Source organism: Fusarium pseudograminearum, chromosome 3 (assembly GCF_000303195.2).
Source record: "Fusarium pseudograminearum CS3096 chromosome 3, whole genome shotgun sequence".
NCBI classification, from domain to species: domain Eukaryota; kingdom Fungi; phylum Ascomycota; class Sordariomycetes; order Hypocreales; family Nectriaceae; genus Fusarium; species Fusarium pseudograminearum.
In genome coordinates, this window is record NC_031953.1 from 5506326 (window position 1) to 5531973 (window position 25648).

Genomic DNA, 25648 nt, shown 5'->3' on the forward strand with positions numbered 1-25648 from the left:
AGACAGTCTCTAGTCAAAGGTTCGGGGAAGAGGCGGGGATTTACAGGTTGGGGTAGTGAAGTAATCCATTGCTGATACCATCCATTGCAGGCGAAAATATCAAGTCAGTTTATTAGAATTTAAACTATTTCTTTGCTTAAGTACTCTCAACCCTCAAACTTAACATTCCAGACTTAGAAAGATATGAAAGCGATAGCAAGTAGAAGAGCGAATAGCGAGCTCACAGAGGGCTTTGTCTGATATGCAGTATCTTCCTCGTCATCTTCCTTCTTTTTACCATCAGGACGGTGGTCGATTGGCTCTTCATCGGAAGGCTGCGGCGTCAATATCCAGACACTACTCCTGTTGCCGTGAATTTCGCCGCTTGCAAGGTCAACTGTAGCCGTTGAGCCGAGGATCTTGCCACTTTTACTGACAGCAACTGCTCGAGCAGACCCAGGGGATGGTAGTCCTAACCCTCCCAGATGAATTTCCGTTTCAAAGCCGGATCGGGACGAGTTTGCAAGAAGTCTGGGAGTAGAAGTGACGTTCGCATCATCTTCTACTTCATACTATCATATAGTCAGTCCGCTTCTTCGGCATACTTCATGGTAACATACCAACTCCCATCTATGAACCTGGGTATCGCCATTCCAAGACACATAAACAGTTGCATTTGATGTGTCTTCTCCAGGAGCTGACGAAGCGATGGAAGGACCCCATGGAGGCCGGCCAATCCAATCCATCTTCCAGGCACGATAAACAGACATATCTTTGTCTGGGTTGTTGTCGAAGACGTGAGGGATGACTCCTTGTTGGATGTCCATCACGACCGTCCCGTTGGGCGAATGTTCAGTGATACCCGGGTTTGCACCCCAACCGACAAGGAAATTTCCGTTGTCTAAGCCTTGGACACTGCCTCCTGAGCCCGAATATATCCTTTGGGGATGGTAAAACTCGTGTAAAAGCCGAACAGTCATTTTGTCATAGTCGAGTTCCACAACAACGCCTCGAGAACAATTATCGTCATTACACATCCCGTTTTCGGTGACTTGGTTGTCAAAGAAGCTTAATCGGCTCTCGTTGCCCTGGACGAACCTTGCGTTATATTGATTGGCGAAATTGGTCGCGTTGCCGCCGCTGAGGTCTTTGAACTGATTGTGTTTTCCTCCAAGAATCCATCGTGGATCCAATGTGCCAGCATGGAGAAGGATGATTGCCGATAATCCCCTTGATGAAACAAGATAATGGTTCTTCGAGGTCTACATCTTGTGAGTGCATGTTTAGGTGAGTTGAAAAGTAACTTGCCTTGAAAACGCTGTCAATATGAAACCAGTCGAAACCATGGCCACCCATATAGGTTGTTTTTGGGTCGTAATCAACCATCGTATCAGTTAAGTTGACGTGTGTAAATGATCTCCACACATTGAAGACTCGGTCCGTGTCAAGATCAACTTCTTGGAAGATGGAGTCGCTCAACCAGCCATCTATATCCCCTCCAAGAACAGTCAAGTTGTATCTGACATCCTGGTACGCAGTCAAAAGAGCAGTTCCTTGGGTAGTGAATTCGAAATCGTGGATGTCGGCCTCGACAGCCCCCAAGTCCCGGACTGAAACTGACCATTTCTTTTGGTAGTTGGCGTCGAAAGCGTGACAGCGGCCACCCTCAATGAAAGTGAGATACTTTCCCCCATATCTCATCTGTGCTCGGGCATCGAAAGTCCGTTCATACTTGATGTCGGCATACACAAGGCTTAGGTCTTTGCTTGAAAATATGGCAGGTCCCGATTTGTCGCCATATTTCAATGTCAGAAAGAGAAATCCAGAATTATCAATGAGACTGGGCTCAAAGGTATTGATCTGAAAGACAGGGGCGACTGCATCTGATGATTTGAAGGTCTGAGAGGGAAACTGGCCGAGAAAGCCATTGTTGTAGGTCGCTAAGTCTTTGACAGGGTCCACGTCTGCGAAGGACAGAGCAGCTAGCAAAGCGATTACTATAGTTTGTACCAAAAGGGAAAGCATCTTAGGAGTGAAGAACGAGTGTGAGTGCGTATAGTAGCAATTGAAGCAAGATCAAAAGTAGCAATCAGAATCGAATAACAGAGTTCCAAGAAGACTCCAAAACTGTGCGTGTAAAGGGGAGAAAAGGTCGAGTTCTTTGCCATGCACGATGTAGGACAAGAGTTTCAAAAGCACTTCAGAATTATTCAAGAATATGGAAGTTGTTGCCGGTCGGCAGTCGCACTGGACCGTTCTGTGCCTCCTTCCCTTCATGAAGCGTGAAACTGTAAAACGTGAGGCAGGAACAACTAAAGGAGCATCATCCACGGCCTCCTATTGTGCAGCGCCAAAGCTTACACGAATAATGGAAGGAGCAATGCAGTACATCCCACCACAAGGTTCCTTGCATTGATCAGGAATCTACCTAAAACTTTACTCACTTACACATCTTACCTTGACAGGTCACAAGTTTCTTCAAATGTTCTCGAACTCAGTGTATCAAGTTCTGTAACAAGGAGCAAGCTGGCCATGCAAGCACCAATATTTGCAAAATTCACACATAGTAGTGGAGAAGTGTATCTGTTGTCAATATCACATACTCATAAGTTAATCGCATCATTCAAGCCAACCTAACCTGAAATTTAATAATGTTGAATCTCAATGGAGTGGCGAGGTCAATTCCGGCTCTACAGGGTGGTTAGCTGACTAAGCATAACTCCATCAGCTTCATTGCCGTCATTACAACTTCACTCAGCTTCTTCTATCCCACTGCTCCCAATTTCCTTTGTTGTACGTAATTATTATTTTCGTTGTGAATGAAACTCAATCATGTCTGTCCTGTTTCTTCGTTCGCCTTTCATTTGCCGTCGTTGCCTTCAGGTATCGCGTCGGTGCCGAACGTTGCCACTTACTTATTACTCAACACAAGCTGGCGCATCTAAGACAGAGAAGCAACAATCAAAAGGCGTAATAGAGAAGGATAAAGAAAGTAGCGATGCACCGACACCAGAGAAGGAACTAGGGCCAATGGCTCGGCGCTTAGAGGAAGCTACAGAGCAAGCCCTCTTCACTGGTGGAAGAGCCGGGCGTCGAGCTGTGGAGGATGCGGGCTTCTCAGAGGAGCTCAAGGAGAGGCTTTTGAGCAAAATTGCCGATGCAGAATTCAAATCCGAACATGCTAGTGCCTTTGCAGAAGCTGGCCTTTCATCATCAGTAGGTGAAGGCACACGGCATATTGCTTCAGTACAGGCATGGACAGGGGAAGAGCATACGGCGGATACCGTACTTCGAATGCTGGACGATGCCAGAAAACCTCTTGCTCCTGGTTTGAGGGGAAAGTTCCAGCCGCCTCCTGTGGACATGCGATTGCGTGGACAATCGAAACGATCTGCTGGAGAAAAAGTCGCCAAAGCGAGGGACAAAGTGAACACCTATGTTGGAATGGGAGCCCAACAGCCAAAGAATGGTATGAGTGAGGATGAAAAGGAGGCATGGCGAAGGGAACTTCGAGAGCGCTTTGAGCCTGGGGCGAGAGCACTGCCAAATACAATCACGGGTCTTGCGGCCCTGGCAAACGAACGCATCGAGAACGCCATTGCGCGAGGGCAATTCAAGAATATACCACGAGGAAAGGGCATCGAGCGTGATTCGCGCGCTGACAACCCCTTTATCGACACGACAGAGTATATCATGAATAAGATGATTCAACGACAGGACATAGTCCCGCCCTGGATAGAGAAGCAGCAGGAGCTCGCAAAAGAGGCGGCGGTGTTTAGAGGCCGGCTACGTAATGATTGGCGGCGATTGGCGGCTAGAACGATTGCTTCTCGAGGCGGATCGCTAGAGGAGCAGATACGCAGGGCGGAAGAGTATGCTGCTGCAGAAGAAGTACACAACCCGATCAGAAGAAAAAATTCCCTTGGGGAAGTAGAAGAGCTCAAGGCTGCCTCACCAGTGGTCGGAAGACCATTTCGTGATTCGGCGTGGGAGCAAGCTGAGGCGAGCTATCTCAAACTATCGATCGATCGCCTTAATGCTCTGACGCGAAGTTACAACCTCATGGCGCCAGACCTGGCAAAGAAACCATATTTTTCGCTTGATCGGGAACTCAAGGCATGTTTTGCCGAGGTTGCGCCTACGGTCGCTCGCGAGATTCAGGATCGTGCGACGGGTGGGAAGGCGAGGAGCTTGGGAGGAGGAGGCCAGGCGGGTAAGCAGACTGGCCTGTTGGAGACGTTGACTGGAAGCGATAAAGTCAAGGTGCATGTTGAAGCTCAAGAGAAGGCATATGGTCTGAAAGAGTGGTGGAGAGATGTGTGGAAGAAAAACTGATTGCAACCGTTAGTTGGAAGTGAGCAATCGACCTATAAAGCCCAGGAACGTCGGATCTCCATTCTGTTAATAAATGACATGCAATGGTATGAAAGATTTAAGAATATCAGTCTTTTGTATACGCTGTCCTGTCCCTGATGCTTGGCTCATGAGGCTTCTCGTTATCCAAATTTATACATGAAGTCCCAAAAGAATATAAGTATCAACGCCCATATATATAGCTCCGCAACACCATCAGTACCCAACTTTTTGGTCCACCTCTTAACTCCTTGTGCATGGCCTGGGCTCATATCCTATGGGCCTACGGCTCGCACCGCTATTTTCTGTATATATCCAGTCCCAACCCAAACTCCGTAGTCGATGTCGTGTCAGTGCACTCCTTTTTCGTTTCGTTTCTATTTACGCATCAGAAGAGTAAAAACAGCAGGGCACTAACTCCTAGATTCGCCCTTCTTCAAGAACTTCTCGCTCGATCTCAACCTGTCCAAACTCTCCTGTGCGTCGTCGCTCCATGACCCAACGTGTAGCCCCACTGTCTTCCTCTTTGATGTATGATATACTGTCGGCTGAGCCTTTATGATGGTGTCCCATGCCAGGCCGTTTAGGGATGACACTAGGCTCGACCATGCTAGCCCTATTGGAAGGCGCCAAGGGACTCACCATGGCTGATGATGGCATGCTCTCTTCTGAATCCGACACTGGTGAAATAGGGTTACCAAATGACTTTGATGCAGGCCTGCTAACGTTGAGAGGGGGTATCTGAGCATCATTCTTGACACCAGTCTCGAGTTTAGCCAGTGTTGGGATAGGTGGTGGGGAAAGCGTAAAGCCAGGAATACCACCTGTCAACGTCGGGCTTCCTGACGCGCTCACGCTATCCGAGTCGTGGCTGATGGTAGACAGGACTGAGTTCTTCCTGGTGTGGAAAGTTGTTGGGCTCATAAAGCTCTGACCCCAAGGCGAGGCGGACATGTCGCCTCTTTCTGATCGTGGGGACCCGTTTTGGCTGGACACAAGGCTGGCCTGAGAACCTCCCCAAGCCCGAGACCTAAGCCGGAGCAGGGCAGACAAGGTCATCTCGTCGCCACGATCGCCAAGAAGGGCAAGCTGGGCCAGACCAGGGCTTTGAAGGGGCGTTGTTCCTCCTCCAAAGCCAGGCATACCAAGGCTCATGAACGAGTTTCTGTTAGAGTATTCTGACCGTTCTGTGATAGGCGTGAGGTTCGGTTCTCTCGAGATCATGCGCCCGCTGGTGCTTCGATCCAATCCACCCTTGGGACCAAAGAAGCCACCATTGGCGTATTCAAACTCTGGTCCTTGTTGTTGACCAGCTGAGTAAAAGCCAAATTCCTGGCCATACCAGCCATCACAGTCATTAGCCAGAGCGCTTGCATTAGCCTCAGCGATGATAGCATCGTCATCAAGCTCCAGATCGGCCATGTTCTCATAAGTATCATCGTAATCTCCATAATCATCAAAACTCTCGTAGTCGTCCTGTCTAAAGGCATTATCATGGTCTGGCATGTCTGACGGATGATCTGGTGCAGACAGGATAGTTTCAACAGGTGGCGGAGTTGAACCACGGTGGAACTTGCCTGATGCTACCGCTTTGTACGTTGCCGCAGCGAGAGCAGCCTGGTACGCCGCAAAAGGATCGTCTCCTGGAGGAGACAACGATGGAACCTCGGCCGTGAGAGCAGGGGATGAACGAGTAACTGGGCTATCCTGAGCAGCTCCAGGTTCGATCTCTTCTGTTTCGTCAGCACTCAGTGATGTATGAGCTGTTGTCTGGGGAATCTCTGAAGCTGCAGATAGTGGTTCTGTCGAGTCGGATGCTCTGTTCGGTTCATCTTGATTTTCAGATCGTTTCTGCGATTGTGCCTGCGCAAAGGCGCCTGCTATCGGTCGACCAAATTGATCGGTATCATTGTTGTCAAATATCGATTCATCAAAAGGGGTATCGTCCCATTCTGGAGGGGCAGCAAGGTCCTCGGCGAATTCATTTCTCTCAAATTCCAACATCCCATCGTCGTAATAAAGCTCATCGTCGTTTATTGAGCGTCCCGTATTTATGGGTGGCAGGTCCTGGTTTTTCTGAAATGCAGCTTCATTCTCTAGACTGGGCACCCTCGGAATTTCCAATCCTTGGATCCCCAGCCCACCTGCCTCCATTTCTTGGCTCATCCGTTGGTCGAGAGGCACTCTAGGAGACAACGGAGACAGCATCTCTGGCGTATATTGACTCATGGCAAACCCAATGCGATTGCCCTCTATATCCCTTGGGGTTGGCAAGAAGCCAGCGCTGCGAGGACTGGTTATCGACGATGTAGGGCCTGATCGTTGAAAGACAAAGCCAGAAAAGTTTTCCTGGTCGTTGTCTGGATCAAACTCTTCGTCCAAGTCGTCATTCATGTTTCCATTAAGTGTGTTGTTCAAATTGTTGTCAAAGGTACTGAGAGTTCTATTCAAAGTGTTGTTCATGTTGCCGCCCGTGTGGTCGTCCATGTGGTCATGCATATGATCATCCAACCCATTGTTGAAATCACCATCCATATCATCATAGTCGTCACCAACCATGGGGATGTCCTCTTCGAAGCCATCGTCGTCCATCATCGCATCGTAATCGAATCCATCATCGTCCAAGTCTTCAAAGCGCGAATCTTGTGGGGCAGGTACATCTGCAGTCTTCTTCTCAAGCTCTCGTTGACGGTGCCTGTCTTCGAGAAGTTTTTCCTGCTTCGCAGCACCAATCATGTCGAAACTGAACCTTGAAGACGTGCTCTTCATATGTCGAGGTATCGCAGACGGTATGTCCTTGCCGGACAATCCAGATAGTGACGGGCCTCGGGACCTCCCCGCTTGGTGAGAAACCGACGGTCTGTCGTGGATATAGGCATCTTCATCAACCAAACGCGATGCTCGCGGCGACTTTGGCTGAACTGAGATCGGTGCGCTATCCTTAGGAGGTACCGGGGGTGCATCTGACAGTGTAAGAGCATTGAAGTCAGGTATAGGGGCGTGGGGTACTGCGGAGGCTGTGCTTGGAGTCATTTTGAGAGCCCTTGAATCCTGCGAATAGATAGAATCGGAAGCATCGCTGGGCATACGTGTCGTCAAATTTGAGGCTGAGAGGGGGGTCTGTTCAGTCTGACTGGCCGATGGGCTGAGGAACATGTCTTGAACGGGAAGAGGAGCGGACATGGGGATTGGCGAAGCGAGAGATGTTTGCGTAGTATCCCTGTTTGGGGTGTTCCTCTTTGGCCGTGGTGCACTGAAATCATGGACCCGAGTTCCCATGATACGAGGATCATATACCGGATCCTCACGGCGCTTAGCCAAGGGTAATGGGCGCAAGTCAGGAGCATGCTGACTGGTTTTGCGCCTCATCAGTAGTGTTGACATTGGTTTCTTGAGGAACGGCAGCCCTTTCTTGGGCTTGGGGGTTTCAGTGTTGCTTGTTGTCTGTATAAGCGAGGGCAGTTCTGTAACCAGACGGGTACCTGCAGGACGGCGACCGGTAGGCTGCTGAAGATCTGTAGGTGTGCTGAAAGAGGATGTAGTTCTCGTATTCTTTATGACCTGCGGCGATGGCCGTACGGGGGAATTATTTGAAGTTAAAGATGGCTGAGAAGCTGAATGCTGACCAAGTAGACCAGTTCCTCTTTTACTGTCGTTAGCTTCGGTAGCTTGTGCTTCCAGATCACGCTGGTATTTTCGAAGAGCGACACCCCCAATGAAAGACGATGTTTTAGAGGCTGGTTGTGGTCGAGTATCTAAAGGACTTGTCGCTGCAGCATTTTGACGATCATCTCGCGACTTCCCTATATCCTCTGTAGTAACGCGAGATATGGGCGGTAGGGTAGGAGGCAAGGCAGAGGGGTTCGAAGATGTCGGTCGCAATTCTGGAGAGAGGACATCGGGAGAGAATGGCGCAGGGTGGCCAGCAGCAGGTGAAGTAGGAGTTTGGTCAGGAGAGGGCGAGGTAGGATTCGATGACGGCCCTCGCCTGTGGAACCGCAGATGGGAGAGCATACCGAAGAGCCGGGCTCTACGTCGAGTCGAGGTGAATCAAAATGTCGACGGCGGCTGGGTGGGGGTAGCGCGGGAGCGCTCAAGCTTGCGTAAGGTGACCGATACAATACGTATTTAGTGAGAAAAGGGCAGCGCAACCGTGGGTCAGCATCCGATGGTGTACGGTAAGGAGGTCGAAGCAAGCAATCGAGACGCGCTCATGACATGACTCAAGGGGTCGCAGTCGCAAGAGGCAAGACAGACATGGTGGTAGGTTTGCTTGGGCTGGGCGTGGAGGGGGACGGAGCCGGGTATCGATAGTGGGCAGCAAGGGAGCGTTGGGTAATCCTGCACTACGCTGTAATGGTTGTCGCAAGACCGAAGCAGGGGTATAGTCGATAGATTTGCCTTGGGGGAGAAAGGACGAGATGAGATGAGATGAGATGGACGTTGGTAGGAGGGAGGCTGATGCAGTTCCGGTACCAAATGATAACCTAATCGATCCAAGCAAGACGTGGTTGGTGACGGATTTACGGTTTCAAAACACCCGATCCAAAAAGTCAGGCATGGATTGCACGTGCATAAGCCACTTTAATCAATACAACTCTGACACGATTTCAATTCAAGCATAGCAAGACTGAGAGTCCCTTGATACAATAACAAAAGATGGAAATACCAATATGATGTGTCAGACAAGGTGTAAACATCCAAGGGAGCTATAAGGTTTGTTTTAGCCATTGCCCATGATACAGTACCTACTAACAAGATTTAGATTTCTTTAGGAGGACTTGTCGTTGGTAGTGGGGCTGTTGTGTCGCAACAGGCTTTGCGCCGTCGCTATAAAAAGAAACCCTACCTGTTAGCCTGTCTATGGACATCTATCCCTTCCATTAACAAACAGCACATATCAATAACAATACAGAAAATTTTGCACGTAAATGGCGCGCACTCCTGGTCGTGATAGTTCTTCTCCTTTCAGCGGGCAGTCTTCAACACAACAAGAATACCCCTTGCTTTTGCGTATAAAGGGCAGCTTTAGTCGCCTCCACTTACAAGATCGCCCTTACAAAAACGGGAACCTCTCAAGAGCAGAACATTTGTAGCACAATGGAGGCATGACTTGGCAAAGGGATTAGCATCATGTTTCTTACATAGTATAATAAGGGCAAGGAGTCTTAGACACTTTTTGCTGCAAAACATGACTTTGATTCGCTTAACTATCTTGGCTCTACCGCTTCTGGAGTGATAATCTCCGTGCATGATTCACTTCAACTGTTAACTATGATTTGGGTTAAAAGGAGGGTTCCTTGTTGAATGTTCGTGATGTCTTGGCTGTTGAATTATATTCCAGCATGGTGGCAATGAAATACTGGTTTCCAAATCCCCCGTTGGAGTTTATTAGCTGCTTAAATATGATTGGGATCAATGTAAAGTGGCTTGGAAACAGTTATCATGTGACAACGATTCTTTACCCAGCCATGCGAATTCCCAACATACCACAGCATGGCTGTCAGCGATTGATGGCGCCAGCATTTTAAAAGTCAATGGATATAATTGGAATGACCCTTTTTTGCACGTGCAGTTGTAGTATGGCACTGCTCAGGTTGATTCCAGCTGAGGATCATATTGCAAAAAACAGCTGTTTGTGTTATTGACTGTGCGTGACATGCTTGTAGCATTGTCCCAAGTCCTTCACATCATCATTACGATCATGGAGATTATTTGGATTAAATACAACAATGGATTGTCCGAGGACTGTTTACCCTGGACCACGGGGAAATAAGGTTGAGGGAACCTTGCATGACAGATCGGCCCGGAGTATCTAAGATTTCTATCAAACTTCAAGATGGCAGGTCAGGTACGAGAGGCAGTTCGTGTAACGTTGATAGCCCGCCTAGACTGCTCTTTTACAGAATAGTAATAAAATACTGGGCAGACCTCACTAGATGGTCCAGGATGTTGAGGCTCGGCGCATGTTAGAGTGTCCATGGAGAGTGCTAGGCAACTTAGCCGAGACCTACAAACGTGGGGAAGCGACAAATGACGTACGTATTGTCTATCTCATAAAAGTGATAAAGAGAGGGTGCTTAGTACAACTCTCTTGTGCAACAAAACATCTACAACCAACTGCCTATCAAACGGGTGCATTGTTACCTTTTGAGGTATCATGCTTGGCCGTCTCGTGGTTTATTACCGTTTATGGCAGATGGGCAAACAAACATTCGCATCCATTAACGGTCCTATTGCACTTTTCCGTGGGCACACAGAGCAACACAAGATTGCGATACTGTATCAATCTCACTGTGACGGCTGTCAAATCAATTACAGTCGAGCTTATCCCCCCCCCTACGATGGACGACCCCTTGGCAATGTGCGCTCTCCTGAGGCTGTGTCCTCTCTTCCAAGTTAGTAAGGTTAGTTTAGTTAGGCGGCGCCAACCACCACAGTGACCAACCCGAACGACTCCACTGCTGACGACGCATTTCTTGGGTGCAATTTACAGTCTATTCAGCCCGCTGAAGCCAAGCAAAGATAAAGTATAACGAATCGCATTCCACATATCCGAAAATGTGAGGGTAAAAAGGAAAGTGGTCTGCCACGGAGATGACGAGGCCGGAAGACGGCATCGCATCGCATCGGGATGTGGGTACAACCGCTCACTACATTGTCGCTTGCGACGTGACGTGATGTGTGCGATACGGATACAACTCCAAACAAAGCCTTTGATATCGCGTGAAACAGAATATCTAACTGGTGGATTAGGCTCAGCTCACGGGCTGACCAAAGACTTGGCTACATTAAATCCCACAATTCATACAAGGTTCTTCTCATCTTCTGCCCTGTGTCTTTGCAGTGAATCCAACGTTCCTTGAAACCGACTCTCCCGGGAGGTCTTGGCCGTGCAACCGATGACTCTTGGCGACAGCCTTTAGATTTGCTTCAAGGTTTGTTAGGGGAATCATTAGATTGAGATTATCAAAGATAAGTCGCCTTTCCCCCGCTGAATGTGAATGGCTAGTACTGAACTTATTTCCCTACCCCAGGCACGGCCACACGCGATAACATCCATCCACCTCATGGGCGCCTGTCAAACACTCTTCTCTATCATCTGTTCTAATACATCGTCTACAAATTGCATCACAAAATCCGCCTCATTTCTATTTTCATCATTTCTCGGCCGCCTATATCCGTTATTCGCTGTCAAATTCCTGGTCTAGTCCGTTCTCGATCCGCCTCGCTCAAACTTAATCACTGGCTGTCCCTGTCAACGTCTCCCCCTAAACGCCAACGCTTAATCACAGGGAGGATTTAGTATTCACTATTAGCGGAATTGCTGCCTCACAACCGGGTCATCGGCAACATAGTCATATTCCAGTTCTGGATCCTTTCCTATTCTTGTTCCTGGTCCTGAGCCACATCAACAACACGAAATAAACTTATATGTCCCGCCCAAGGCCCCAAACCGAGTATTCAGTTCGCCACGGCTTTTCTTACTGCTTTAACAAATCATGATAAATTCATTATGGAAGTCCCCTGCCGAGCTCGATCATCAAATTCCTGGCCGTCGTGATAGCCAGGACTCCGTTATGAGCAGACTCGGTGGAAGGAACGTCTTCATCTTCTGCTCTTCTCGCATGTGGCGCGGCACACCCAAACTCTTACTTCAAATCACTGCCATATTCTTTACCAGCTTCCTTATTTTCGGAATTTTACCAGATCGATTATCTGGCGGCCAACTCGGATCTGGGTATCGAGGAATGTTTCCTTGGGGGAGCTATGAACCAGAACCTGATCGAAATTTGAGGGTCGTGGTGTTTGGCTCGCCTGATGTTGTAGGTAACGTACACGATCCTTCCTCAGAGCGTAAAGCATGGACAGAGGAGCTATGCGATGAGGTAAAACAAACATTCCGATTCATTGTTCCTCGCTAACTCATGAATAGCTCGAATGCACTTCTTACCTATCTTTCGTACCAAAGGCTCAGCCGAACAGGGGTCTCATCAGCAACGATATGTACGAGGAGACAGTTAAGGATCTTCTCAACACTACCAAGTTCACCAATGTGAAAGAAAAGCCAGCCTTGAATTACAAGTATATCGCTAAAAACTACCCCACCCCCTCCAAGGTCCCTGACCTGGCGAGCCAAGTCCAGAGCTTTCTCGCGATGCCACCACCTGAAGAAACCCCACGCGAAACAATCTGGGTATTCAGCTTTGGAACGTGGGAGATCTGGAACATGGCAGCAATGCCAAGACAAGAATCGGAAGATGCCATCACTTATATGGCCAGACAAATACTCGACCAGGCCGAGATACTCTACGAACGATCGTTGGACCCCACTTCTATCGCCTACTCCGATTTCTGGACAAACGCGACTGAATCGCAAATCAGTGAACTGACGGCACCCGGCGCTTTGGACAAAGTCGACAGACGCAAGTTTGAGGGCTTCCGTATTATAGTGCCTACGATATTTGACATTTCCCTCACACCTGGATGGCAAGGCCGGAAGACTCCACCTGCGCCCAACAATGTGGTCGAACAGACTCGAAACGCCGCGGAACTAACCAAATATTGGAACCAAGAGGTAGACTTTGCCGTCGCCGAGTGGAAAGAAAGGACAACAAAAAAGCCAAAGAGACTGACATCAAGCACCGGAACATCAGACAAGACCAAGAGGGCCGAGAGCATCGAGCCTGTTGAGCACAGTGAAGACACGAAAGAATCGGCAAAATCGACGTATGAAAACCAGCGGGTTATTCAGGCCCCCTATCCTATGCGCAATGGGCTGCTAGTGACTCTCGACCAGGGGGTTCTTGATGCCATGACCGAAGGCGACATGGAACGTGCGGCAGTTGTAGACTTGAGAGGACGCGGAACATTATCCGCTAATGATTCGATGCGGTTCGCCGATGTCTGGACACCGTGTGTCAGAGGAGATATTGCGGATCTCAAGATCAACGAGAAGGAGATCAAGACAGAATGTGAGATCGAGCGTGATCATCTGTTCTACGACTCTTTTACCATCAGCGAAAGAGCTATGAGGAATGTGGTGAAGGCGATTATGGGAGATGTTAGGGAGGAGCTCTTCAATGCAGAGGAAAAGCGAGGCTGGCTATATGGCGGTTGGTAGTTCGGGCAAAGGACGTCTTGTCATTTTCCTCAGCCATTTTGCGTTCGTCAGCGATATTGGCTGGTTGATACCCGGGGTATAGGAAGAAAGGCAGGGAGACACATGTATGAATAAAGATGGCACGAGCGGTTGGCGTTTTGGGAATAGATATCACTTCCGTCTACGAGGTCGCATTTACGAACAGTATTTTGTACACGAGATAGAATTGCGCTATCTGTATATGAATTGAGCCCTGTATCAAATAGCGTGTTAAATAAACGGTTTCAAATTGACAAATGGCCCGAGATTGAAACGGACCTCCCGCGACCAAGATCGCGGGTTCCAATTTGATGATCTACCGGGAGGCGGGACGCTAGCCAGCGGGAATATCTAGGCCAGGATGACGGATATAATCGAGATACAGATGCCTCAAAGGTTAAAGCAAATGTTATTTAGAAGGGTCCGTTTTCAATCATACGGACCCCTCGGGGTATTAGAGAACCTGGTCCCTGGAAGTAGCAGAAGCAAGCCAGTCCATGTTGTTTAGAGTAGACTTCTGAACTTTGTATCCAAAGGTCAGAGGCTACCTAGTACCTACCTGTCTAGGAAGTAGATAGGGGCCTACTCCTCAGCAGAATACAGTTCTGAATGGACTCGTAGAGGTCTGACGTAATAACTTAGTTGCATATCATCCTGGCACTGCCCCTTGTTTGCCTGTACATTAAGAGAGCCGCCGTCCATGATGTTAGCATGAGAACATAGCATGGATCTCCAACCAGCACACCCATTTCAAGTCTTGTTTTAATAGCTTAAACGCACCCACTGCACAGCCTACTGCAAGCCACCCACCAACTGTCCAATCTTGGGTCATTCTTCTGGGTATAGCGTCCTCTAGCGCCCACGCGGATATCGATCCACCCCCACAAGCCTAAAGCCGAAGAGATCTGCGTCGCTAGCATCACGCAGCGACGTCACAAGGGGAATCGCTCAAGTTTAAATGGAACAAACAACGTCGCAGCCATTAATATATTCCCTGCCAGTGCCATTGGTAGCGTATGTATCAGGCCCATGAGGTCACGGATAGTAGACAGATAGACAGACTTAAAATGCTGTCCAGCAGTTCTGGGCAGGAGGTGCACCTCTTCCCACTTGCTGTGACTGAGACCTTGACTCTTCATCCTACCTACTCTAGTATCTACTGTCTGGCATCTGTCTTGCGAATAAACATAAGACATTGTCTCGCTGCCTATTTAACGCCTCTTTCTTCGTTATAAAACATACCCTCCCCTGGAAACCTGACCAGACACCCACGCGACCTCGCGGCTCCTGATACAGCCTCACTCACTGTTCCTAGGACTCATACTTAGCACGGGACCTTATTCGCCGCCTCGAGGCAGCTTTCTCACGAAATTTCTGTGTAATATATAATTCCGACTACGCTACCGTGATTCAAGATGGACGACAAACTAGACTTTGACCCGCGCGCATTTGCAGCCGACATGCAACTACGCACTCGAAAAGCCCGCAACTTTGACAAGGTCGAGCATGACCTGCCCGACCCCAAATCCGCTGCCTTTCAGAAAGTACAGACCGCCGCTCTTGCAGGACCTGTTAATGTCTCGGGATGGCTTTCGCGCGTTGCAGGATGGAACCCTTTCGGCAAAGCTGTCGACGCTGGTGATATTTTGTGGCTCATGGACAACACGGCCTATCGCAACCCCGAAACCGATCAGTGGGAGGCCGAATTCGTCGCTGCCGTGTTTGAGAACGAACCCAAGTGCCGCGTAGCGGATATAGTGTCTGGTATCGCTTCGACGCTTGGCTTGGCGGAGGATGCGGCTGAGCGTGACGTTATTGAAGAGAGGATCATTCCATTTCTTTGGGATATTCAGGCAGCGAGGGTTTTCTGGATCGAACACAAGAAGAAGGAAATCAAGTTGGGACCCACTAGCATCAACGGCATCACGACGAGCGTTCAGCCTGTTGACCGCTACCATAAGGGGTCGATTGTTGATGCGACAGCGCTGGTGCCCCATGGGACGAAGGGCATTCACGACATGCAGACATACTATGCCGGGCCTGAAGGTTGGGCTGTTATATCAGGTTTGTTCCCGTATCACGTACTGACCATAGTTTTGTGGCTAACAGAACCTAGATGTTGATGATACTATCAAGGTTACCTTGACCAGTGATCCTCTTGGTATTCTCAAGTCGACTTTTATCGACGAGCCCACTCCAGTCCCTGGAATGCCCGAACTTCTCTCAGATCTGCAGACTTTACTCCCTCGTGATACCCCCTGGTTTTATCTGTCAGCGTCACCGTACAACCTGTACCCCCTGTTACGCGAGTTCCGCGAACGATACTACCCACAAGGCCAACTCATCCTTCGCGACTCGAGCTGGCGCACAGTGGCGGGTTTGTTGTCAGCGCTCACTATGGGAACCGAGGAGTACAAGACGGACCGTATGAAGAAGATCCAATCTTGGTTGCCAAAGAAGAAGTTGATTCTCATCGGCGACTCGACACAATCTGATCCTGAGGCCTACGGTGAAATGTAAGTTGCTACTTGAAGATCTTTGCATGTGACTGACTGACCATTTGCAGTTACCGTACGTTCCCAGGTTGGGTCAAGATGATCCTCATCCGCAAGGCTACTGATGTGGCTGCCTTTGGCATCGACGAGAAGAACCAGCTTGAGCGTTTTGAAAAGGCTTTCAAACACGTACCGGTCGAGGCCTGGCATGTTTTCGAGGATCCAAGCGAGTGTCGAAACATTGTGCGAGACGTTGTTCGAAAGAGGGGCTGAGCGACTTGTTTTATTTTTTGTTCAGTGTCGGTTACAATAGACGGTGCAAGTTGGTTTACTGTATATGTATTGCAATGGTTATGGTTAATGATACGATTACAAGTTTGAATAATGCATTAAACCCTGTTCATAATGAATGATATTTATTTCCACCTGTAGTCCTTCTCATACATCTTGCACAGCAGCCTCCGCGGTTGATTTCTTCGTAGCAGATCGTTCTGTCTCGTTCGACTCGGAGCCTTTGTATCTGAAACCCGCCAAATCGGCATAGTCTTCAGATGACGATTGGGTAATAAGTAACAAAATGACCCAACGCTCTCGCTGTAACATTGACAAAATCAGTTACTCGTTATCTTCCTATGCCAAGCCTTCGTCTCTAGGATTAGAATCCACGACACGGCCTACATTGCCATCAGTGTGTTGTTCGGCCTCTTCGTCTGACATTTCTCCACGACAGACGGAGAAAGGGTTCTTCGCATGTGTGATGACAGTGACACGATCACGCTTGGTAGGTGGAGCTTCCACCTTGATTGTCGCATCTGCCCTTTTGTCAAATTCGCCTGGAACAAATATCTGAATCTGAGCGTCAGGTTGAACGCTGGATGATAGCAGCGCTTTTATTCGATGGTGGAAGGATGAGCTGTCATCATTCTCGAAATAGAGCCTCAAAATTCTGATTTTAGCACTGCTGCTTGTTGTATTCAAGAACAACTGGTAGTAGCTGTCGAAATTGTACATATTCATTCTCCAACGGCGATCGCTGTGGCACTGTCTACGGCAGAGGTTTTCCGCGAAGCAGCCACAGTCAGTACAATAAAGATCGACAGACTGAATCAGTGACGAGAAATGCACAAAAAGACTTTCAAACAGTGTCGCATCTCTCACACAGCGGAAGGCTAGGGTGTTGGTCTGATAGAGGACTGGGAGACTCTGGAGATATCTGTAGGGCCGTTAGATAATGCACGCGAACACATGAGGAATATCGTGACGACTTACGCCAACTGGCAAGTTCTGAGGATATTTATGGACAGAAAACACCACTTGTGGTTCTTTTCATCGTGGTAGTGAGGAACTGCGTTGCGTTCACGAAGACAGACGCAATGGATCCATCTCGAAACCTTGCTGGGAGCTCCTTCTCGTTCGTTTTTGTCGTCCTTATGGCGAAGATGGACGTGAACAAGTTTATCACCAAGTAGTTCGGTGAAGATCATCCGTTGGATCTCCGCAGGTAGCGTAAGCAAAGGAGACTGGCCTTGGGTTGCGGCTGGAAGTGTGAACTCGGCATCTCTTCTGAACTGCTCTGCAGGTGTTGGTGGAGGAGTGTCACTCCGTCTTCTGCGGCGGAACATGATGAACGGAGGGAAGCTCAACTCAAGCCGGGACCAAAACCGAGATTGAGATAAACCCAGAAGAGAAATTCAAGTACTCGAGTTGGTAGGTTAATGGTGAGGAGAAGCTGGGAATGACCTAGGAATATGTAAATGGCAGTGGAGAAGGAGTCGTGATCATGGGGTGGTGCTAATGCAGGCAGGTAGCACAAGTCAACAAAAGGAACAAAAGGAAGACAGTACTGACACTACTAAGTACCCGAAACTGACCAAAAGCAATATTGAGCAATGACTATTAGTGAGGCTTATCTTGTTTTGGAAACAATAAAAAGCAAATACATGCCTATCTTTTAAACAAAACGAGGCGAACATGACTGACGGCGAGATGAATTAATGTCTTTCCATCTTCCCAGTTGTGCGCTTTGACGGCTCTCATATTTCTGGATAAATGCAGTGTCGCGACTCTTTCGAGTTCTACAAAGAAGTTGGTGCATGTGATATATGCAAGACATGCATTTGTAGCCATGGGTTCGTGCAAGTTGCGGCTACTGTACGCGCTGTTTGAGGCCGGCTGCATAGACCCGCCTTACAGCCTCGTTTCTGGCCCTTGTGAACAGACTACCGAACAACAAAAACAATCAACACCGAACAATCCGGTCTCATTAATTATGTCTCCTACAGCCTGCCTGACCCTTTGCCGAGATACAGGAGTGCCGGTGATCTTACCGAGAAATTATTGAAACCATCCTAGCCGTTCTGGTTGCCGCTGTCGTCATTCGTATCAGTCGTCTTCCTCATCCCCGTCGTCCACGTATTGCAGAGGACCGATGGTGATATTCCTATTCCACCCGAGTCTTTGTAGCAGCCCTCTCGCGGTTTCAATCATCGTATACATCAGCTCCAAATGTATTTCGATCTGCTGGGCCCCTAATATCTTGCGGGCAAGGTGCATAATTAATTCCTCGACCTTGTATTGGTGTTCGGTTGCCGACTTAATACTCAAACGTGTTTTTGAATCGGCAACTCGAAGGTTTTCGAGAGCGCATACGAGTAAAAGCGGGTTATATATGCTCAAATCAATGTCCAGATGCATAGTTATTATCGGAACATTATATTTCGAGTATACAAACCGTCGAGGGGACCCCTCGAAGTCCACTACTCCTCTACACACAAATTTGTTCGAGGAATATAGCTCACTGATGCCTGTATTGTATCTTTTCCAACTGTTAGCTTTATAGCGCATATTTTGGAAAGTTGAGGATCGCACTCACGCCCAAGTACAGCTCTTAAGAATGTCAAGATGTAGACAGTCCTCATTGTCATCGTATGTTTGATCTGGGCCTCGAACGACCAGACAATGTTCCCAACACACGGGCTGAGAAAACCATTTGGCGCTTACAAAAATGGTACGGTTTCCAAAGAGATATCTGTATATCTGTAGTAAAAGCTCAAGTGGCAACTTGAAGAGGCCGGCGTCTTGCTGGGGGTTCCGGATCCCCAAGGGTGGGCGGGAATGACACTGGGAAGCCATTATCCAGATGTTGTGTTATAACATGATATCAAGTCAAGTATGAGATAAGCAGGTGTCGTCGCTCTCAGAACGATTGGGGCCTCAGTCAAGGGTATTGGGGAACAAGTCAAGAGTTCTAAAGAAGTACGGAGGGATGGTGAAGGACAAAACAGAAGAAAGTAATGAGTGTTTACTCAAATAATAGACTTGGAGAGGATCTGATCTAGGGAGTTTATTCTAGGGCGCCTCGTCTTTAAACTTCAAAGAATATGCTGCTTTCACTTTTGTTGCCATAGCATCATCGCTAATAACTTTGGCGTCGTCACATCCTTCTACTATTACCGAGTCAAATTGAAGGCTTTCATGGTATAAATGTGCTGCTCTGTGGAGTTGATTCGTAGAAAGAGAAAAGTTAGAGAAAAGTCAGAGAAATGTTAGAGAAAAGTCAGAGAAATGTTAGAGAAGTCCATCGTCCACCATGCGATACATGTGGACCTGAGGAGAGAGTGTAAATCTATGACAACCAATGACGGGAGAATTAACAAGAATGGAGGATAGACTGACTTTGGGTGTGTCGAGGAAAGACAGACAGCATGATATAGAGGCCACAAAATCTTCCAGAAAGTGCTCGAATACATTGATGCTAAACATACACTATGATAAGACTCCAGAGTCTATCTCTCTTCAACAGTGTTGACTTTCGCCCTTATCAGACATTACTATAGTTTCTAATTCGCCTCCTTCTACGTACAAGTACCGGCCAGTTTGTTGGACTGTGAGACGTATTCGCTTCTTTCATTTGGACCGAGTATCTCAAGATTAGCAGCAGAACATTAAAAGAAAGATGTGTTCATCTGATAATAACCTGCCTGGGAGAGATCATTTGCCCAAGTGTAGTTCATTTAAGCTCATGCTATTGCGGCAAGAAGCACAATCCGTTTCGAGGTGAAGCATGTATTGTATGTGCTTGGACCGTCGGGGTATAAAGGCGATAATGGTATCCAACAAGTCTCACCCCACGTTTATCACATTATGCCCGCTCCTAGGAATAGTTTCCCATTAGATAGCTGACCGTTGTCAGTCAAACTCAAGTATGCAGCTCGATCACTTTGTCAACCCACTTGACATCAATTCCCATCATGCCTGTGTGTGCGCGTTGCAGATGATTATGGAAATGATAATAAAAAAGGTTAAGCTGTTTTTTCTGTAAATGGACGTCGCTCTCCGTGTTATCTACATGTTCTCGCAACCTCCGCAAGCATTCCACCCTTTCTGCCCATATATCAACTCCAAGATAGCACGGTTAGCCCTCCTGTCGATCTTACTGCTTTAGTATAAGTTGAAATGCGTCAATAGCATAGTTTTCTACTAATAGAATGCTGGTGCTTGCTCTGCCCTTTGACATGTCAAATGACAAAAACTCAGTTGAGGCGTAGTTCGCTGTCAAAATATATGCGATTCCAAATGGAATGTTGTATTCATTGAACACTGTCCATGGTGTCGTAGTTGAAACGGTGGTGACAGGAAGATCAATTGCATTTATTATCACCTTGATGACCGCCACTCTGATAGCTGATTTCATCGTCGCTGCCGTATCCCTCGTAACCGCCTTGATCACTGTACCTATGGCCATTATCAAGGTGTACCATTCTAGCGAGCTCAAAGTCTCTCCTCGCTGGTATTATCTTCCAGAAACTTGAATGTGACTTTGCCGGAGCTTCCATTTTTCAGGTTCTTGACTGCCGGCTCGAAGCATGATGGTAATATAAAAGTTGTATCGCTTTTCGAGTATGACAGAAAATGTTTCAACGCCTCAATGGTCTTCTGCTGGGTTTTATCACCCACTCTGTCAGTTCTGTAGTAAGTATCTGCTAACCAGATCTTTACTTTGGCTGCGCGGAAGTCGTCCACAACCCAGTAAAGCAGATCAATAAGGGGAACTGAAGGCTCTAGTTCAGGTCTGAAAGTACAGTCGAAGTCAAGATTCTGAGGCCATGACCGACGCGGAACGTCTTTTGTGAAGTGAATGCAGTCGATTGGCGAGCGAGAAAAGAATGTGGCTGAACCATAGAGAACAACACGCCCTTCAGAGTATCTACGTATCGCTATTAGCATGATCATTATTCGGCACGAGCTTCGATACTTAAACTTACGCCTGTTGGCAGGTATATAGTAGGCCAGACTCCAACGATTCTGGTACATGGGCGTAGATGTTTTCGTTGCCGGAAAAGCTGTCCGGTTCAGGTCTGTGCTCTTGATAGAGAACATAGGACCAGCTAATTTTGTGTGAACTCTGGTCATTCCGATTATGGTAACGGACATGAATCCTGAGGAAACCGAATAGCTCATGATATATTTGTTGTCTGATTTCGCGGCTGAGCTTAGTAAAAAATGGCGAGCCCGACTGAGGCGAAGGTGTTGGTGACGGTGACGATGACGGAGATAGCGATAGCGACAGCGACAACGAAGAACCTCTCTGAGCACATTCCCAACACATCGTATCACAGTCTATGGAGGTTAGAAGTTACCCAAAGAAGAGAAATCAATAGATAGAAAGGTGGGAAGATTCAAGAGGTTGAAAGCGATACTGGATACCTTTGCTTTGTGTGATCGGCAGCCGTGCGTTCTGCTCCTGAGAAAGGCCTTATCGACCGTGAAGGCTCTTGAGAAGAAGATGATCTTGGTCCCCTGGTCTTGAGGCCGATGTCGACTTTGTCCATGAGGAAAGAACTTCGTACCTAAGATGAGAAATTAAGGGAAGCGACTGTGTGCAAAATGGTCACCCGCAACGCAGGAAGGAAAGAAGACTGCTGAGCAGTTGCCGGGCATCCACCAGACTCAAGGCAACAGCTGCCTCATTCCCAAAGTGAAGGAGGCAAGAGGTAGATAGACATCAATAGGAATCACAGTCTAAAGTTATTCGTGACTACCTACCTGTTATATTGAATCAGGCGAATGAAGCTTGTTGCACAACTGCTAACAGCATAAAATATTATAACATCCCTTCCAACGCGGGTTTCAGAACAATAACTCCTTCCACCCACGAAGATATGCTCTCTTAATATTGTATGTTTTCCTCTGGTCCCTGTTATAAGCCTGCTTTCCTTACCTATGGCGCTCTTGTAGGCACCTAGTTATCATAGGTACTAAGCCAGTTACACTATTCACTCGCATGCCTTTGCTGAGCTTACACCCAGTTGAAGTAAGCAGGGCTACAACATTTGGATCTAGATTCTCACAGTTCTTACCGCGGTACATCGCGCTGGCCTCTACAGAACTTGTCCTTGTTGAAAAACATACTGATAACATGCCTTCAGTCTAAGACTTCACAGTGTTGTGCCACCGCCCCCTTAACATTTTGATCTATTTAGAAGTTCAATTATTCGTTTATCAAGATCCCAATAGACAGATTTCCCATCTTCCTCTTCTTTCTTCTTTCACATGTCCCTGGAATCGCTGGAGTTCTAACTCGTTCGATCCGAGATCACGATATCCTCCCCTCATCTCAATGCTTCCAAAACAAACATGGCAGTACCCGACAGAACCGTACTTGGAAGACAAGAAACATAGAATCCTAGAAATCGGTCATATTATTTCTCATCTGGAATCCAGTATCGTTTGCCTTAGAGGTCTGAATACTCCTCCTCTAGCAAGGACCCTCAACTACGAATAAGCAAAAGACATAAAAGTTTGTGCATTTAAAATTTTGAGATGCCGCGATTTGATCGACTCTTCCACAAAGTGCAATTATGATAGTAGAGAGACTTTTCGGCTGCCATCAAGTTATCCCTACACATATCGACCTAATTGAACCTGGGCCATGCAAAGAAGGGGTAACCCTTACACATTTTACAAGCTATAAATACCTGATTTCAAACCTACCGAACCGCTCTCTAGATAACTTCCTATTCTTAGAGGAAATACTCCTCATCCTCAAAGTATATCACCTTAGTAGAGGTCGGTTCCACTAAGTTGCTCATTAGTAACAGTAGCTATGATATATAGCTTGTGCTTATTGAAACCACCATTCGTAGAGCTACAATTCGTGTGAATGGACAAGCCGCACTACTTGAGAATGTTTCCTTCCGGGCAGAGATCAAATGATATTCTTATTGCAGTCGCTGCTTCACCATCACATGAAACTAGCACTTCTTCAGACCGAGCCATGCTTGAGGTTAAGAGTCGGCCAACTTCCGGTTACTTCACATGTCACAGGCATTGATATCCCCCAATCAGTCTACTCGGCGAATACATGTCGCAGTCTGGCCAAGGACACGATTGACTCACGGGAGTTATGAGGGTGTACATGGCAAGTTCAGGGATAGGCTACCTATTTATCATCTGCCATTTATGCATGAAGTTTTACAGGTCATGGTGCAAGTATGAGCTGTTCTGTTTTACTCCTACTGTCAGACGATACCCAGAAACTACCGAAACAAGCATTCCATTTCTGGGTGCGCAATAGTTCCATCCTAGGTATTATAGCCTTCAAACTACCTAACTCGTAACAGTGTTGGAAAGCATTGATCTGGATCATGGTGAATCGTACCTACGTCATCTCTAATGAAACTGACCCTTGCACATGGACTTTTGTCTAGCCAGACAGCAGCATGTTAGTAGAGTGAGTAAGAGGCGATATTCGCACACAATCACGGGGAAATCAAGTTCGTTCGCCCTGGCGACTATAGAGGCAGGACGCCAGTATTGAGTTGATGTCAACCATGTCGGCCAAATGCGTGCCAGTGCTCTCATTACGCCCTCGGAAAAGCCCGGCCGGCTCTTCAACAAAGCATTTATATCACATCGGCAACACCCGGCCAAGCCTTACAAGCAGAACAAAGAAAGGGGAAAAAACAATGGGTACAAGATCGCCATCCATTAATTGCACACGGAATGACATATGGAAATAATTATGTAACTTTTCTTCCTAGCCTCATTTGGAGTCCGTCCGTCGTCTTCCGGTGACCGGAGCCGGAACCGGGAACTTGAATTTATATATGAACTTGCATAGTGTGGACTAGTTAGATCGTGCATGTATTTCCCCAGAAAGAGAAGGAAAAAAGAGCCTCCTTATTAATATTGGTGACTATTCTAGCTAAACCTAATCTTTGGATGGTGGAAAATCAGTGGGTGCGAGTGATTTCAAAAGGTCAATGCCGGTAGGGATAGTAGACCAGAACTGGGGCCGGCCATGAGCCGAAATGGCAATAGAACGTCCCTGGTGGTCTGCTTCATGAAAAGACGTGTTCATTATGAACGCCAAGTCTTCAGTCGTGTCAAGCCGGCTGCTTGTCACGATACTCTCCTCTCCATTGGGCTTATGTATTATCACGGTAAAGTCACGTCACAGTTCGAGTAAGTCTTGTAATGTAGTTGTATAAACTTTTTTTTCTGGTACCAATATTTCTACCAAAAGCAACTCCTTTGTTCAACGCCACGGTGCTCCTTGCTCGCTGTTAAAGCTTCGCAGGTAGTATCCAACTACACAGAAAGAAATGGCGTTGACGCCAGTATATGGGTCAAGCACGGAGGTCGCAATGTTCTCCGCAGCCGGGGGGTATTCTTTGGAAACCCGACTTATTTGCTTTTCCCCAATTCTCCTCCTCTTCTTGGTGCTTAGACCAACCCCTCGTTTCATATGACGCTCCTGGCGACATAGTATCGTAGTGCCCTAAGTGGTATTCTAGACGAGTTGCAGTTGCAGTTCGGAGACTCTGTCCTTGTCTGCACTGTATGTCGATGAGATAGGCTTGCGTGCCCATCCCGAAATGCACCGTGAATAGTTTGTCACTGTGCACGACCACTTGGCGTCCTCGTATACTACGCCGCGCAGGATGTATGCCCCAGGCGGTATCATCCTGGTTCTCGCCATAATCTGCGTGTCGTTGTAGGTATTCGATCATCCCATCTGATTCATCCCTCCGCTCCACCTATGACTCCTCGCCTGTGGCGGGAGACAGATTTAACCGAAGAGAGCAGCGCCGCCAGACTCGATAGCCTCGATCTCGGCAGCGTTGAGGCGAGCACGGTGGAAGCGAGCAGGGAGCTCAGAAAGGTCAAAGGCAACACCCTTGGGAGCGTTGACGGAGCCCAGGGAGGCAGCGCTGGTGCCACCGAAGCCAGACTTCTGGAGAGGACCGTGCTGCTGGACGTGGTCGCGGTAGGAGCTGAAGTTCTTGTGGGAAGCGGCGGCATCGCCGTTTCCGTAGCCGGACCAAGACTCGGGGAGCTTCTCGGCGCCAGAGGCGGGGTGAGGCCTGGGGGTGTGGTCGAGGTTGGCTGGAGAATACGCTGTTAGCTAGAGCACGTAACGAGGGGAGTAGGCTTCGTTTCTAGATAGGACATACAAGGAATGGTTCGGGGCCCGAGGAACTTGATGAGAGGGGTTCGCTCAGTGTGGACAGCAGCCTGTCGGAGGGCACGAGTAGCAGAGAACATGGTGATAGTTGTGTGTGTGTGTTTAAAGGTATTGGTCGGATTGCTTGTGGGTGAATCGAGTCTGCTTGCTAGAGACGAGAAGTTGAAAGTCAAGAAAAGCAATTGAGTTGGTTAAGAAGAAGGAAGGGTA

General features: G+C 47.9%; 8 protein-coding genes across 8 annotated transcripts, besides 2 other annotated features; 3 read left to right on the forward strand and 5 right to left on the reverse strand.

The window, feature by feature from the left end:
* Positions 1-173: 173 nt before the first annotated feature.
* Positions 174-2004, reverse strand: FPSE_01321 (uncharacterized protein; the record flags this gene model as incomplete). Its single annotated transcript, XM_009254441.1, has 3 exons — positions 174-551; positions 600-1241; positions 1297-2004. The coding sequence occupies 3 exons, from the start codon at positions 2002-2004 to the stop codon at positions 174-176; spliced, it is 1728 nt and encodes a 575-aa protein (XP_009252716.1).
* Positions 2005-2811: 807 nt separating this feature from the next.
* Positions 2812-4314, forward strand: FPSE_01322 (uncharacterized protein; the record flags this gene model as incomplete). The annotated part of the gene is made up of 1 exon (XM_009254442.1): positions 2812-4314. One exon carries the CDS (start codon positions 2812-2814, stop codon positions 4312-4314), a length of 1503 nt encoding a protein of 500 aa, XP_009252717.1.
* A 438-nt stretch (positions 4315-4752) lies between these two features.
* On the reverse strand, positions 4753-8346 carry FPSE_01323 (uncharacterized protein; the record flags this gene model as incomplete). The annotated part of the gene is made up of 1 exon (XM_009254443.1): positions 4753-8346. The coding sequence occupies one exon, from the start codon at positions 8344-8346 to the stop codon at positions 4753-4755; it is 3594 nt and encodes a 1197-aa protein (XP_009252718.1).
* A 401-nt stretch (positions 8347-8747) lies between these two features.
* Positions 8748-8771: a microsatellite.
* Positions 8772-11834: 3063 nt separating this feature from the next.
* FPSE_01324 (uncharacterized protein) lies at positions 11835-13456 on the forward strand (the record flags this gene model as incomplete). Its single annotated transcript, XM_009254444.1, has 2 exons — positions 11835-12221; positions 12269-13456. 2 exons carry the CDS (start codon positions 11835-11837, stop codon positions 13454-13456), a joined length of 1575 nt encoding a protein of 524 aa, XP_009252719.1.
* Positions 13457-14889: 1433 nt separating this feature from the next.
* Positions 14890-16242, forward strand: FPSE_01325 (uncharacterized protein; the record flags this gene model as incomplete). Its single annotated transcript, XM_009254445.1, has 3 exons — positions 14890-15538; positions 15591-15990; positions 16041-16242. The coding sequence occupies 3 exons, from the start codon at positions 14890-14892 to the stop codon at positions 16240-16242; spliced, it is 1251 nt and encodes a 416-aa protein (XP_009252720.1).
* Positions 16243-16599: 357 nt separating this feature from the next.
* On the reverse strand, positions 16600-17591 carry FPSE_01326 (uncharacterized protein; the record flags this gene model as incomplete). The annotated part of the gene is made up of 2 exons (XM_009254446.1): positions 16600-17182; positions 17239-17591. The coding sequence occupies 2 exons, from the start codon at positions 17589-17591 to the stop codon at positions 16600-16602; spliced, it is 936 nt and encodes a 311-aa protein (XP_009252721.1).
* Positions 17592-20739: 3148 nt separating this feature from the next.
* On the reverse strand, positions 20740-22338 carry FPSE_01327 (uncharacterized protein; the record flags this gene model as incomplete). Its single annotated transcript, XM_009254447.1, has 4 exons — positions 20740-21175; positions 21234-21588; positions 22190-22210; positions 22272-22338. 4 exons carry the CDS (start codon positions 22336-22338, stop codon positions 20740-20742), a joined length of 879 nt encoding a protein of 292 aa, XP_009252722.1.
* Positions 21495-21541: a repeat region.
* Positions 22339-25042: 2704 nt separating the features above from the next.
* FPSE_01328 (uncharacterized protein) lies at positions 25043-25518 on the reverse strand (the record flags this gene model as incomplete). Its single annotated transcript, XM_009254448.1, has 2 exons — positions 25043-25359; positions 25428-25518. 2 exons carry the CDS (start codon positions 25516-25518, stop codon positions 25043-25045), a joined length of 408 nt encoding a protein of 135 aa, XP_009252723.1.
* Between the last annotated feature and the right edge of the window lie 130 nt (positions 25519-25648).